This window comes from Protopterus annectens, chromosome 6.part0, assembly GCF_019279795.1.
Source record: "Protopterus annectens isolate FY-2018-M chromosome 6.part0, PAN1.0, whole genome shotgun sequence".
Classification (NCBI taxonomy): Eukaryota; Metazoa; Chordata; order Ceratodontiformes; family Protopteridae; genus Protopterus; species Protopterus annectens.
In genome coordinates this window covers 1,560,303,452-1,560,317,424 of record NC_056737.1, presented here as the reverse complement: position 1 = coordinate 1,560,317,424, position 13,973 = coordinate 1,560,303,452, and the positions used below count along the sequence as shown (strand labels likewise).

The window sequence follows — 13,973 nt, the reverse complement described above, 5'->3', positions numbered from 1 at the left end:
AACAACATTCTGTTAAAACGAACTAAATTTTTTAAAACGACCTAAATTTTTTAAAAAATAATTTTAAGAGTTCATCAATAAAAACTAACGACCATAAATAACTACCTATTGCCAAAATGTGACATACACCCGGTTAAAATGTTACTCACGGCACAACAGATGTAAGAGGGCAAGTTATCACTAACTTTTACATACAGCTTACTATCTCAAGACTGGAAGACTTCAGCTGCCTGTTTCAAACTAAAACAAAAGGATGAATTAGGGTACATTGCTGGCAATTTAAGTGTGCAAATCTAGAATGAACGCCCCATAGCCAGCTCTCCTAGTCTCATTAGGTAGGGTATAAGGTTTTGCAATGGCCTGTAGACCCTGGTGGTTATCATGAGTGCAGTATCAGGCACATACTGAAGTATTGGAGGGATGTAGAAATACCGTCCTTATGAACAGACATATGGGTGCAAGCATTCTGAACACCATCAGGTCAGGGATATGCTAATAGGAGCATGGTATTAACAAAACAAATGCCCTCTTTCACCTCAGATGTAAAAGAAGTCTGACCCCCCCCACTTAAGAAACAGACACACACGAACACACAAAAATAGACAGACTAACAGTGGAATAAAGCAAGGTAAACTGGGTACTTTTTATGGGAGTTTGAGATCACTAAATGTAAAAAAGCCAAAACTTTCAACTATGCAATAATTTGCAAAAGAACAAGACAGCAGGACTTCAAAACACTCTCACATCATTCCTAAACAACAGGTTTGCTCACACCAAAGACAAACATGGAGATAAATAAAAAAAAATAAGGCTGTGCAGTATTTAGATGCTTTTAGGGCTGTTACTGGTTACTCTTTGTAAATTCTGCCGAAGCCCTTAAAACAAGCATTTACCATCTCTCATGTTTGCTCTCTCACTAGCATAGGTCATGCAAATCAATTTATAATTGTATAGTTGTTGCATATATCATAACAATTTATAGTGTACACTTATGAAACACATTGATAACCAACATGGGAAATGTCATGCACACAAAAATAGATTTTCAACATGAAAAACAATGTTGATGGGAGTTTATAAGAAAATGGAAAACTTACTAGTGAATGCCTAAAGTCTGGCACATGCATTATGAAGAACAATAAATGACTGGCCAGACTTGACCATAGATTTATGGTTTTACCTAGCAACCACTCACACTAAATTTGACTAATTACACATAAGCACTCAATAGTTATTATCCCTTATGTTATTCCTCATGGTTCAACTAGCTTTACAAAAAATTACTATTATTATTATTAAAAGCTGTTAATGATGATAACAACAACAACAAATGCACATTTGTTAACCAGGTAGGCCCACTGGATACAAAGTCTCTTTTCAGAGGTGACCCAGGAGCAATGTCCAGTTAAGTGACCTGTTCAAATTTATACAGTAGGCAATTAAGGACTGAGGCATTCAAATCCTGTACCACACCAACTACAGCTCACAGCCTTAACCCTCAGAGCCAAATACCAGTGAAACAGTTAATATCAAAAATAACGCACAGCTTCATTCACTTCAGGATGAATTTAACAGTCATACAGGATGCAATAATTAACAGAGCATTATGCCACTAGGTTTATATTTTTACTTTAGTTACATGACAGACTGTATACAACACAAGGTATAAACAAGTTGCTTGTAATACTAATCTTTCCTGTAAAACAGTTTGTGCTCCAGTAGTAGCTACTCAAGAAGAGCAACAACTAATGCAGAGCCACAAAAGGTTTGAGTCCTGTGGTCCTCTACATCATACAAAACAATGCGCCAAAGACTGTCAGCACAGTCATATACGAAATCATACAAAACGATGCGCCAGAGTGTCAGCACCTTCATATACGACATCTTACAAAACAACGTGCCAGAGACTGTCAGCACCTTCATATACATCTTGCAAAACGTGCCAGAGTCTGTCAGCATCTTTACATGACATCATACAAATGATGTGCCAGACTCTGTCAGCACCTTCATATATAACATGGTACAAATACAAAAGTAGCAGAGGAGCAGTAATAAAAACATACAAAAATACCAGAAAGCTTAATCTTTCCACCGTAATCATGCAAGAAAAAGTAAGTGATAGCTCCTGTGCTGACTCACAGTCTGCCTCAACCCAGCTGGACAGCTCATAGGCATGATGCAGATAATATTGTAACTTGCTTAGAACAATTACTTTGAAAAAAGCACATGCAAAGGAGATGAAGAGAAAATTCCCAGTTGAGAAGTGAAAGGCAACTACAGAAAACTGACTACCACACAAAATGACAATTAAAAACTACTTTAAAGCCAAAAATGTCACCAAGTTTTACTGTAGGAGAATATCACAACAGTTTACCACACAAACTGGAACAAATGTATATATACACAATCAAAACTTATTACAAAGGCAACATACCACTGGAAAATAAAACAGATGGGAAAAAACACTACAACAGCAATAGCAAGGAAAAGTCAAGACAGAAATGAAGAATGACACTAAGAGATTAACTGCTAGAAAAGTGTTTTGAGAATTCATAAGTAATCATGGAAAAGCACGGTAATGCTCTAGACTTGGAAGAGGCCAGATGCAACTGTATCTCATGTAATATGACATAAGACCGCAACAGGGAAAACCAATAGCAAAGTTATTGTAGCCTCCACAGTCAGAAAATTATAAAACTTAACGTAGAATATATCTTTTGAGTATTCATTATAAAAATGTTACACCTTATAAAAATTTTTTTAACTTTTCGAAATACAGAAGTGCACATATTACTCCATTCAAGTAGCATAACTCATCTGAAATAAAGTTTTTGTGGCTTCAGCAGACAGTATTCACATTCAGACAAAGATAGTTTCTAGAAACCCAAAAATCTTAAAGCACCTTTCACTGCTCATAATAATTAGAATATTCTACACTATTCCCCCAAATGAGCAAATAAATTAAAAGCACTAAAATGCCAATCCATATGTAAATTAAATGGGTAAAATGTCCGTTAAGTAACAAGACATAAATTAGGGTGGGGTTACCAGTCTATCCTGAAGAGATTATGAGCGGCAACCAACAGGACTCTGTACAGGGGCAACTTGTTTCTGGAATGTTCTTTTCAAATGAAGTGAGAAACAGATTGTGAACAACCAAATATGCTGGTGACTGCAAATTGAATAAAAAAAAGTGTTTCAATAAAGAATGTCAAAGTTGTCCATTACTGCCTGCAAAAATTGACATAAAATGAGATTACAAAATAAATGGTCCAATCATAAAAAATATATTGCTCATCATTAAACAGCAAGGTACAACAGCAGAGAACAACGTATACATTGACCAATGTACAAGGGATACAAAAAGTGTACACATCCCTGTTAAAATAACAGGTTTTTGCGATATAAAAAAATGAAATCACAATAAATCATTTCAAAAATTTTTCCACCTTTAGTATGATCTATAACCTGTACAATTCAACTGAAAAACAAATATGTTAGGGGAAAAATATAAAAAATAAAAATGTACAATACACTGGTTGCATAAGTGTGCACACTCTAAAACTAATACTTTGTTGCGTGTGCACACCCTTAAACTAATACTTTGTTGAAGCACCTTTGGATTTAATTACAGCATTGTCTTCTTGGGTACACACCTGCCATCAATTAAAAAGACTCTGACTAACCCCAAATAAAGTTCGTCCTAGTAGGATTTTCCTGACATTTACTCAGTTGCCTGCTACAGCAAAAGCCATGGTTCGCAAAGAGCTTACAAAGCATCAAAGGGATCTCAATGTTGAAAGGTATCAGTCAGGAGAAGGGTACAAAAAAATTCCACAGCACTGGATATACCATGAAACACAGTGAAGACAGTCCTCAAAAAGTGGAGAATATATGGGACAACAGTGACATTGCAAAGAACTGGACGTCCCTCCAAAATTGATGAAAAGACAAGATGAAAACTGGTCAGGGAGGCTGCCAAGAGACCTACAGCAACACTGACAGAGCTGCAGGAATGTCTGTCAAGTACTGGTTGTGTACTACATGTGACAACAATCTCCCATATTCTCCATATGTCTGGACTATGGGGTAGGGTTGCAAGACAGACGCCTTTTCTTACACAGAAAAACAGCCAGGCCTGGCTAAAATTTGCAAAACAATACATCAAATCTCCCAAAAGAATGTGGGAAAATGTGTTATGGTCTGATGAGATCAAGGTTGAACTTTTTGGCCACAATTCCAAAAGATACATTTGGCCCATAAAAAAAATTTCACATCATCAAAAGAACACCATCCCCACTGTGAAGCATGGTGGTGGCAGTATCATGCTTTGGGATTGCTTTTCTTCAGCTGGAACTGGGGCTTTAGTCAAGGTGGAGGGAATTATGAACAGTTCCAAATACCAGTCACCTTTGGCCCAAAACCTTCAGGCATCTGCTAGAAAGCTGAAGATGAAGAGGAATTTCACCTTTCAACACGACAATGACCTCAAGCATACATCCAAATCAGCAAAAGAATGGCTTCACCAGAACAAAATTAAAGTTTTGGAATGGAACAACCAGAGCCCAGACCTAAATCCAATAGAAAATCTGTGGGGTGACCCGAAGATGGCTGTGCACAAGAGATGCCCTCACAATCTGACAGATTTGGAGCACGTTTGCAAAGAAGAGTTGGCAAATATTGCCAAGTCAAGATATGCCATGCTGAAAAGACTCCTACCCAAGACTGAATGTTGCAATTAAATTAAAAGGTGCTTCAACAAAGTATTAGTTTAAGGGTGTGCACACTTATGCAACCAGCTTATTGTACGTCTTTTTATTTATTTTTTTTATTTTTTTCCCCTGACAGATTTGTTTTTCAATTGAATTGTACAGGTTATACGTCACATTAAAGGGGGGAAAAGTTTTGAAATGATTTATTGTGGTTTAATTTTTTATATCACAAAAAAATGGAATTTTAACAGGGGTGTATACACTTTTTATATCCACTGTACATCTACGAGAGCCAGAAATACAAATTCCGAATGAATCTAATTTTAAAAGCAAGTCTATTCACTTCAGAGATCATTATACCACTTTATATGACTGATCTGACTCATTACTGTATACGATGCTGCATGTTGCTACCTCTGAATAAGTTACCTGAAAGAACTTAAAGAAGTATAAATCATTTGCCACAAAAATATAGAGTTGGAAATCATACTATTCAGGAAGGCTTTGTGAATTTTAATTACATTCTGCTTTGATTAAGGTACCAAGTAGAGATATCTATCTGGCCTATAAAACAATGTCTGAAGCATATACATAATCTATGTTCAAATTGAAAGTTGATATGCCTGCAGAGGAGACAGTCCAACTGGGCATTCCTAGACTTGGAGAAAGCATATGACAAGGTCCCAAGAAAACTGATCTGGGCAGTACTGCGATGGTTTGAAGTCCCAGAAACACTGGTAGAATTAGTGCAAGCTATGTCCAAGGACCAAATGACTCAAGTATGAACAGTGTTCGGCCTCACAGAGGGGGTCCCAGTAGGAGTGGGTGTACACCAGGGTTAGCTCTGAGCCCACTGCTGTTCATAATGGTGATGGACTACATTAGAAAACAGGTTGGAGGGGACGGATCAACAAAGCTGCTGTATGCAGACGATGTGGCAGTACAGGCAGACTGAGCTAGAACTTCAGCAAAGGATAGGAGAATGGAAAGCAAATCTGAAGGCACATGGGATGAAACTAAGCACAGATAAGACAGTGGTAATGGCAGTAAACTGGAGAAATCAGAAGATGCTGAGAATAGAAATAGAAGAGAAGACAGTGGAACAGGTAAACAGCTTCAAGTTATCTGGGAGTGGTGGTTCAGGAAAAGGGAAGTCTGAATGAAAAGGTCAAAGCTAGAATCAGAGGGTCTGCAGCCAACTGGGGTAGATTGTCAGGTGTAGTCTGACAGAAGAATGCCAAAGAAGCTGAAAGGTAAGCTGTACAAAACAGTGGTGCGACCAGTAGTACTGTATGGTACAGACACCCGGGCAGTAAAGGCAGAACAGCTGAAGAAGCTAAAGGTGATGGAAATGAAGTGCCTGAGAAGGGTGTGGTAGGATGCACACTGTGGGAAAGACGAAAAAATGAAGAGCAGATGCCAAAGTAGCTCCAATTGCAAGAAAGATCAAAGAGAACAGATTACGGTAGTTTGGACATGTGCAGAAAAGCAGAAGGCAATCTGGTGAGGAAGATTTGGGACAGATAGGAACAAGGTAGGAGGAAGCGAGGATGTTCAGCAAAGAGGTGGCTGGATTGTGTGAAAGAAGATCTGCAACAGTCAAGCATGAGTGTGGCGCTGAAACGAGAGGGTTAATGACAGTTAACACGATACCCCGACCCCATGTAGAAAAAGTGGGAAAAGGGGGCCTGATGATGATGCCTGCAAGCACTGTTGGAAGTGACACCACAGTAGGAAAACTTAAAGTAAAGTACATACAACAATACAAAAAGTAACATGCATGTTACACTGCATTGCACTTTCCAAAATTGTGAAATAAGCTACTCCTTAGAATCAAACACAGTCAGCCATTAATTTCCTTCAAAATAATCTTGAAAAAGCCAGTAGGTCACAAGCTTGACAATCAACGCTATAAACTTGTCAAGTGAATTAATGTTTGGATAATTTGAATAACTGAACACATGAAATGAAGCCGGATGATTATGTCTACTGGCTACATTCTGAGACCTAGGTGAATGAGCATGGAAGCCACATCAGAAGTGAATTCATTTGTCTGCAGCTGACGTACAGACATGGAAATAAGTGGATAATCATGACAGCAGATGCTTGGATTTCCTAGACTCAGGTTGAATACCGGGCAGGGATGACTGAGGAGCAGCCCTTCAATACTGCAGCTGACAAATATGCAACCTACATTATGGTCAGTGCAACATCATAGTACAGAGTGTAGTATATTGAGATATTTGTACCTCACTTGAGATCTACAAGACAGAAATGGGATGCTGTGAGTGCACAACAGAATTTATGCTCTTCAGACAAGACTAATAAAAATCAAGAGCCCTGTGTAGCACAGAACTTAAGGCAGCAAGGATTTATATTAGGCAGGTCATTCTTTCACTTGTGTGGTCAAAGTGACAAACCAGGAGAGGATTTGAATTTAAACCACGAAGACTTAGCAAAGCATTAAAAAAAAAGTGTCACGCAATTCAGACCAGAACAGCCTTGGATGTCAATACAAGGTAATCAAGGTAGTGAATTTCTCTGTAAACCATGATGCAAAACAGGGCAACCAGACTGTCAGCCATATGATCAGATAACAACAGAGATTAGCATATATGACCCTGTCAAAATAAAGAAAGGGAAGACAAAAATTAAAACAATCCTTCAGCAAAAATAGGATGACAGTATTTTTTTTTCAGAAAAGGATTGTACAAGAACATGTACTGCTTGGAAAAACAAAACAAAAAAAAGAGAGAGAGAGAGAGAAAACTACACAAGGTTGGCAAAAGGAAGCATTTTTTTTAAGGACAGGATTACCAATGTACGGAAGAACTTCCAGAAGAAAAACACAAATTCAGAAACTGCAGGGGAGGTGACGATTTCACTAATAGACATGAGATTACAGACTTAATTCTATGCCATCTAGTCCTGAGAGTTTTTTTTTACCTCCACTAAAAACCATTCCTTCCTCCAGTCTACTGTTTTCAGATCATTCATACCCCACCTCAATCATGTTAACCTGATGCTGAAAGTTACTACTATGGCAAGTTTGTGAGCCTTCTTCCTGAGGAAAAAAATGTACTAAACAATCAGTGGTATTCAGCAATGAAATGGAATATCTTGTGTAAGAAAAGCAATAAAGGAAACAAACAAATATCAGTGGTTTGCACAGCCCCTTGGAATGGACTAACAAGGCATTGTCAAGATAAAGCAAGAAAGAAAACCTAGGAGAATACCAATGCAGAACAAAAGTGACAACACATGCAAAACACTGGCAAGAATTACTGAACAGTTCAGGAAAATGTACTGAGGTTAAAATCAATGGCAACTCAAAAAAAAAAATCAACACAGGGTGGTCATGCTGTTCAAGCCTCCAGCAGCAGAAGCACAGCAAAATCCAGCACGAACGGTGACAAACAATAGTTGACACCCCTCCAAAAAGAAATAAGTCACAAATTACAAGACCACTTAGTCAAGTTGATAATACCTGCCCATGTACTTAAAGTACACAAAAAAAGCAAGGACAGCAAACTGCAGCCAGCCTTGACATTCTTCTAGCTGGACATTCAGACATGCACTATTAATCACTGTTGAATCTATATTTGGATTATAGAGCACTACATCAATAATTTAAACCACACACACAGTATGTCAAGCAAAACAAACTAATGTTTACGTATGTGCAATGCTTAAAAATTCTAGCCAGAACATAACAGTAAGTTCAGACAGCGAACACCACACCAACTTACTTATGTGAAATAACTTTTCAGTACTATACAGCACTAAACAAGAACGTGAAAGAATAACTTAAAACAGTGATACAGCAAGTGAATGTGAGAACTACACTGCAGGAATACAACTCTTTAATGCACTCGTCATAACAGAACAGAAAAAAAATCTAAAATCTTTATGATATTCCCTAACCAATCGTCATTATAGCCGTACAAGATTTTGGATCACTTGTTTTGCAATTGCACTACCATTCTGCCAAAATGAAAACTTTCAAACCAGCTCTTTGTCTGTAATTTCTACTTCTCTCGCTTGTCTAGATGGGATGCCACAATAAAGCTATATTGCATAAAAATAACTACAGCTTAGCAATATTTCTCATACAGACTTTCTCTTCAGAAGAATGAAAAATCAAAACGCTCTTTTACTTTATTCAGTCGTACAAAAGGCAACAAAACTGCACATGCAATTGTTACCCCACAAACGTACCTGTACTGCCAGCTTTTGGAACTCCCTCTCCCAGTGGCTGGCTTGTTATGAGCGGGTACTTCCAATTTCCCCTCGCTATCGGGCACCTTTGTAGCCATTTCGCCTTGCATCATGGCTTTAGATTCAAAAGGATGAGAAGCACAACTAAGTATCCCTTTGACTAGTCAAACACCTTCCCCAAAGGGAGGGGAAGAGTTATCAATCCAACCCAACCCAGCAGTCTGCCAATTATAAGACTGCAAGCTCTCTCTGTACCAAAGAGGCCTTTGATGCGCTAGTTAATCACCTAAAATCCAGCTGTGCCCGTTCTACCACAGTAGTATTGTAATATAAGTTCATCCACAGCTTGCTACATCTCTTCCATATGCGTAGGGGGATGTACCAAGGGGTACATTTAAACTGGCCAAAGCCCTGCTGTCACTCTGCTCCCGTTACGCTCACGTGTTTGTGACGTCACTTGGAGAATTCCTTCCGGGCTCACAGAGCTGACGTCTGGATGGATGAAAGAAAAGCTACCATGGTTTCGAGGAGTAACAATTTCATGTAGTTTCGGTGGGGCTAGTGAACAGAACTGTAGTGTGTACAGTTAATACTACTGTGTGAATTTAATTACGGAATTATTTTATTAAGCTATGCTCCCGTATAAGTAATAGAAGTCATGATGTTTCTGAACTCTTACCATACTGATTTTAGGGTGTTGATATTTACTGTAGTAATGGTAAATGATTTTGTGAAGGGTAACTATAGTACTGGAACTTGTTTTTTGGGTTATTTTACAGTTTTTACTGTACCGTAATTAAGATGGGGATTTTTTAAATTACGAGGATATTACTTTAGCATGCCACTCCGTTGCATACCTCTCAAGTGTACCTGATTACGAGGAACGTACCTCATTTGGGGTCTTAAAAAGTTCATGTTCCTCAAAGTTCCACATTGAAAGGGTCTGTCACACATTCAGTGAGAGGACTATTTTAGCTGATATCCATTGTAAATAGAAATAAATCATTAAAAGATCTTTTTGATAAGTAAACTCAACATATTTTAGCTATCCTATAACCTTCCTATTTGAAGTTGTTAGTAAACCATTAGTAAGTGTTCCACATTTTGCCCATTTGTTCCACATTATGATGGCTAGTGTTCCTCGTTTTGGAGATGGGAGGTTGAGAACTATGCGTTGAAGTGTGGAATGCGAGGATGGAAACTTCAGTCTGAAAGGGTGTGTTATTCTTGCCTTTTCTTTCTTTGTTTTGTGATGAAGGGGAATGTCTTCTGTTCGAAATTTGTTGCGTTTCCAAGCATACAGTACTTAAACTGGTACCTCATTCGGATATCAATATTCATTTCGGCACCGAAATGAATATTCAACAGCTTTAACCGCCTATTGCTGGACTGGAGGCGTGGTTAGGGCGGGATTTTCTACTGCGCATCCTGCACGGTACTGTCTAATATTCTGTCGATATTTTTGCAGTGCTAATCGAAAAACAAATTCTCAGGGATGGGTATCATGGATGTAATTTTTAAATCCTATTCTAGTATTTCTGGCTTCGGCTACTAGTTCGAAAGAACGTAAACAAAGCACTATAAAGAACGTGTTGTTTACTTCTGGTCTTGTTTTTGGCAGGGGTTGTGAAATACTCCATAGCGCGTCCCAAGTTAGGATAATCTCTTCAGAACTTGGTAGGCTTTCAAAATGAATGCCAAGTGCATATCAAACAGCGAACAGGGGACGATAATAATATGTTAGGAGTTGTAAAACGGAATGGATAAGCATGTTGATATTTGCTTAATCTTTAAACATTTTTCAAAAAAACAGTGTTATGCTTGGATTTGAGTAGTAAGTTGCTCACGGGAGCTGGTTAAGTTACTTTGCTGACTGGGACCTCATCGTCTACACAACTGTGTGCAGCAGCTATTATGCAATATGTTTATAAAATATGTGAGTTGCAACATTACTTTCACATATCTAACTCCGTACAGCAGTTTAACTTTGTCACACGTGTTTGGCACTGCAAGTATGGAACAAGCATAGGTGCACAATGTTTCCGCCTTCCGAAATAGAATTTTTATTATACTGTTTGAAAAGGGAAGGGTTAACGCCCCCCTGTAACCCCGCCTCTAATGTTGTAAGCAGGAAATCAGGTCCCTTCCTCCACACCCTCGTCTACAGTGTACGGAAGGTGTAACTTCACTAAAATTGTGCCTCTGCTTCTCCAAGCAGTTTCGCGCAGGAGTGGACGTTGGCATGGTGATTGACAAACCTAATGTCGGTGAAGTGGAATGGAAATAAGGCATGATTGGCATGCCATACATGTTAGCCCGTGACATCATGAATATAATGAATGTAGATGAGCAGCTCTGAGTACTGTACGTTCCTGATCTATCTAAAATAAGCATGCTGAGCCTGTTAATTTTTCTTATGCTTCTAGTTCTGCTGCCTCTAGAAGTGTGAGTGTGCAGAATATATTCCAACATTGCAGTAACACACCAGGATTGCACATTCATCTGCTAACGCTTTTCCTTCATTCAGGGCAAGCAAAATATGCAAGGGGTAAATTTCAGCAGCAATATAAACATGTAATGTAGCCTCCTGCCTATCTTTCAACCATTGAGAATTAAACATAGTATCAATGGCCTTGGGTGTGGGGGGGGGGGGGGGGTATTGCATCCTCTGCACTTTATGATACACAACCTCTGTACTGGCTTACATCAGTTTAAATTGAAGTGATATTAATAAGTTAAGTAATAGTGTGTGCATTCTTAATCATGACCCTTAATTAGGTCTGCCGTTATAGATCAAATCAGTAATTCTCTGAGGAGCAACGTTTAATCTGAGGGTCAATAGCAAATGAGAGGTGTGCATTTTACTTTTGCTTATAATCACAGATATGGAAAAATGGCAAAAATTGTATATGTGCTTATACAGTGCTTTTGTATATGATTCAGCAGTCATGTCTCTATTTTCCATCTGTATAGGTGACGTGAAGTTGGCCACTTCTGACTTAAGAAGCATGAAGTTGGCTTTGGAGAAATATTTTACAGTGGTTTCCTTAATGGGGGGGGGGGGGGGTATGAATATCTAGAGTGATTAGCTTGTGGTCGGACCTGACCAGCAAGGAATTGACCACTGACATGTAGCATCTGTTACCCATATTGGTAATTACCAGGTCCAGGATGTTGCTGCCCCTGGTAGGGGTGTGGACAAGCTGATCCAGGGTGTTGGAGTTGATGAATTTTAGAAAACGTTGGGCAGATGAATTAGTATATGAGTAGTTTTCCCAGTTGATGCTGGGATAGTTGAAATTTCCAAATATTAGGGTATTGGGCTGTACCTTAATATTATCAAGTATATCGAGAAACATGAAGTGGGTGTCCTGGGGCATGGCGGGGGATCTGTAACAAGCTACAACCTGAATTGCAGTCTTGCCCAGTATTAATTGTATTTGGATAATTTCGGATGCGTTATGTTGAGCAACTAGCCTGGAAGTGTGGATATCTTTTATGAATATGGACACACCGCCTCTTTTAGTGTTTCAGTCCAGATTAGGTGGCAGAAAGGTGTGGTAAGAATTGTAGCCTGGCAATGCAGGGGTGCTCTCTGGAGCCTTAAACCAGGTCTCTGTCACTGCACAAATGTCTATGTTCTCCATCTTAAGGAGTGCCTCGAGTGAGTGCATTTTTGAGGTTTAAACTTCTGGCATTGAGTAGCATTACCCTTAGATTTTGCTTGTTTCTGTCTACTATGGTGGCGCACTTGATGTTTGAGCCTTGCCTAAAAAAGGCACTATAGGGGCGGCAAGAGCCTTAGCCAGTATCCGGAATCCCAGAGGCCATAGGTGCAGGCCATCTCTGGCAAAGCATCATGGCCTGCCGATCATGTAGTTCCTAGGCTAACAGATACTGGATCCCCTTGGAATGACACCAGAAGCTTAGCCAATTGTTGAAGTCAATCATTTTATCCTTGTACTGTGGTATCATTCTGGGTGATGGCAGGATGCTACTCAGGGCTAGTGTCATACCTGCCTGGGCCACATGGTCAGAGAGCTCCTCCATGTCACTCTTCATGTAGTCCAGGGAGGTATGTCTCAGGTCATTCACTCCAACATGGACCATGACAGAGTCATATTTGTACTTGTAGAGTGACCTGAGTGCATGCGTTACAAGGCGGATCCTGGCACCTGATAGGCAGATGGCAGTAACTTTCTCCTTGTTTAGCCTGGTGAGAGGGACGTCAGTGTGCCAGACTATAGAGTCACCAATGTCTAGTGTGTTGGGTACGTTGGTTTGCCTTATGGGCTGAAATTGAGAGGCACACTGATTTTATGGACTGTGTGTCTTTCGGGGTAGTGTTGGGCGGTGGTGGTTGTTTGCTTTTCAGCTTTGGAGGTCTCTGTTGTTGGGCAGATTTTTATTGAGACCCTCCGCAAATGTGGGTGTGTGTTCTGTATCACTGTGTGTGGGGTTGGGCTGTGCAGATTTTGATGGACTATGTGCAGACTGCGGTGTGGTGTTTACCTTCTCCTCTGGACTGTCTAGTCCAGTCTTGGCTGGAGAGAGCTTGGCATCCAGTTTGGCTATATAAGTGCATCACTCACAAGTTGTAGTGGGTGGTAGGATGAGAGGGTTGTCAGTGTACATGAGACAATTGCTACATTGCCCCAAGATGCCCAGATTCATCAGGTGGACAGGAGAAAACACCGGGAGCTGACAGACATGCCTGGTAAGTGCTTATTAATTTAAGTACTAAGAACTGATTTCCTCTTGATAAGTGAGGAAAGTTGAGTGCTGCAGTAATTTATAGATTGTTTAGTGCTTGCAACAAGATTTGGACAGTGGTGAGCACAAAAAACAGTTTTGAGTGCTAAAACTAGAAAACTGTTTAGTTCTAAGGGAAAATCTGAAGAGCAGACTTTCTGACACCAGGAATAGTTTAACCATAGTTAAGCGCCGCTGCACGATGCACAAAACCGCACAAACATTGGTTTTTAAACAGAAAGATGAAAGGGGTATAAATAGCCCAAAATGGCCAATAAAACTACAGATTCT

At 39.5% G+C, this 13,973-nt stretch overlaps 1 protein-coding gene across 1 annotated transcript in view; it reads right to left on the bottom strand.

The window, feature by feature from the left end:
• The window catches only part of OSBPL11 (oxysterol binding protein like 11), a 1,295,440-nt gene extending 1,286,052 nt beyond the window's left edge, over positions 1-9,388 (bottom strand). The window contains exon 1 of the mRNA XM_044075008.1: positions 8,931-9,388. Within this exon, the coding sequence (XP_043930943.1) occupies positions 8,931-9,043 (113 nt within the window). The 5' untranslated portion in view covers positions 9,044-9,388. The remainder of the gene's footprint in view (positions 1-8,930) is intronic.
• Between the last annotated feature and the right edge of the window lie 4,585 nt (positions 9,389-13,973).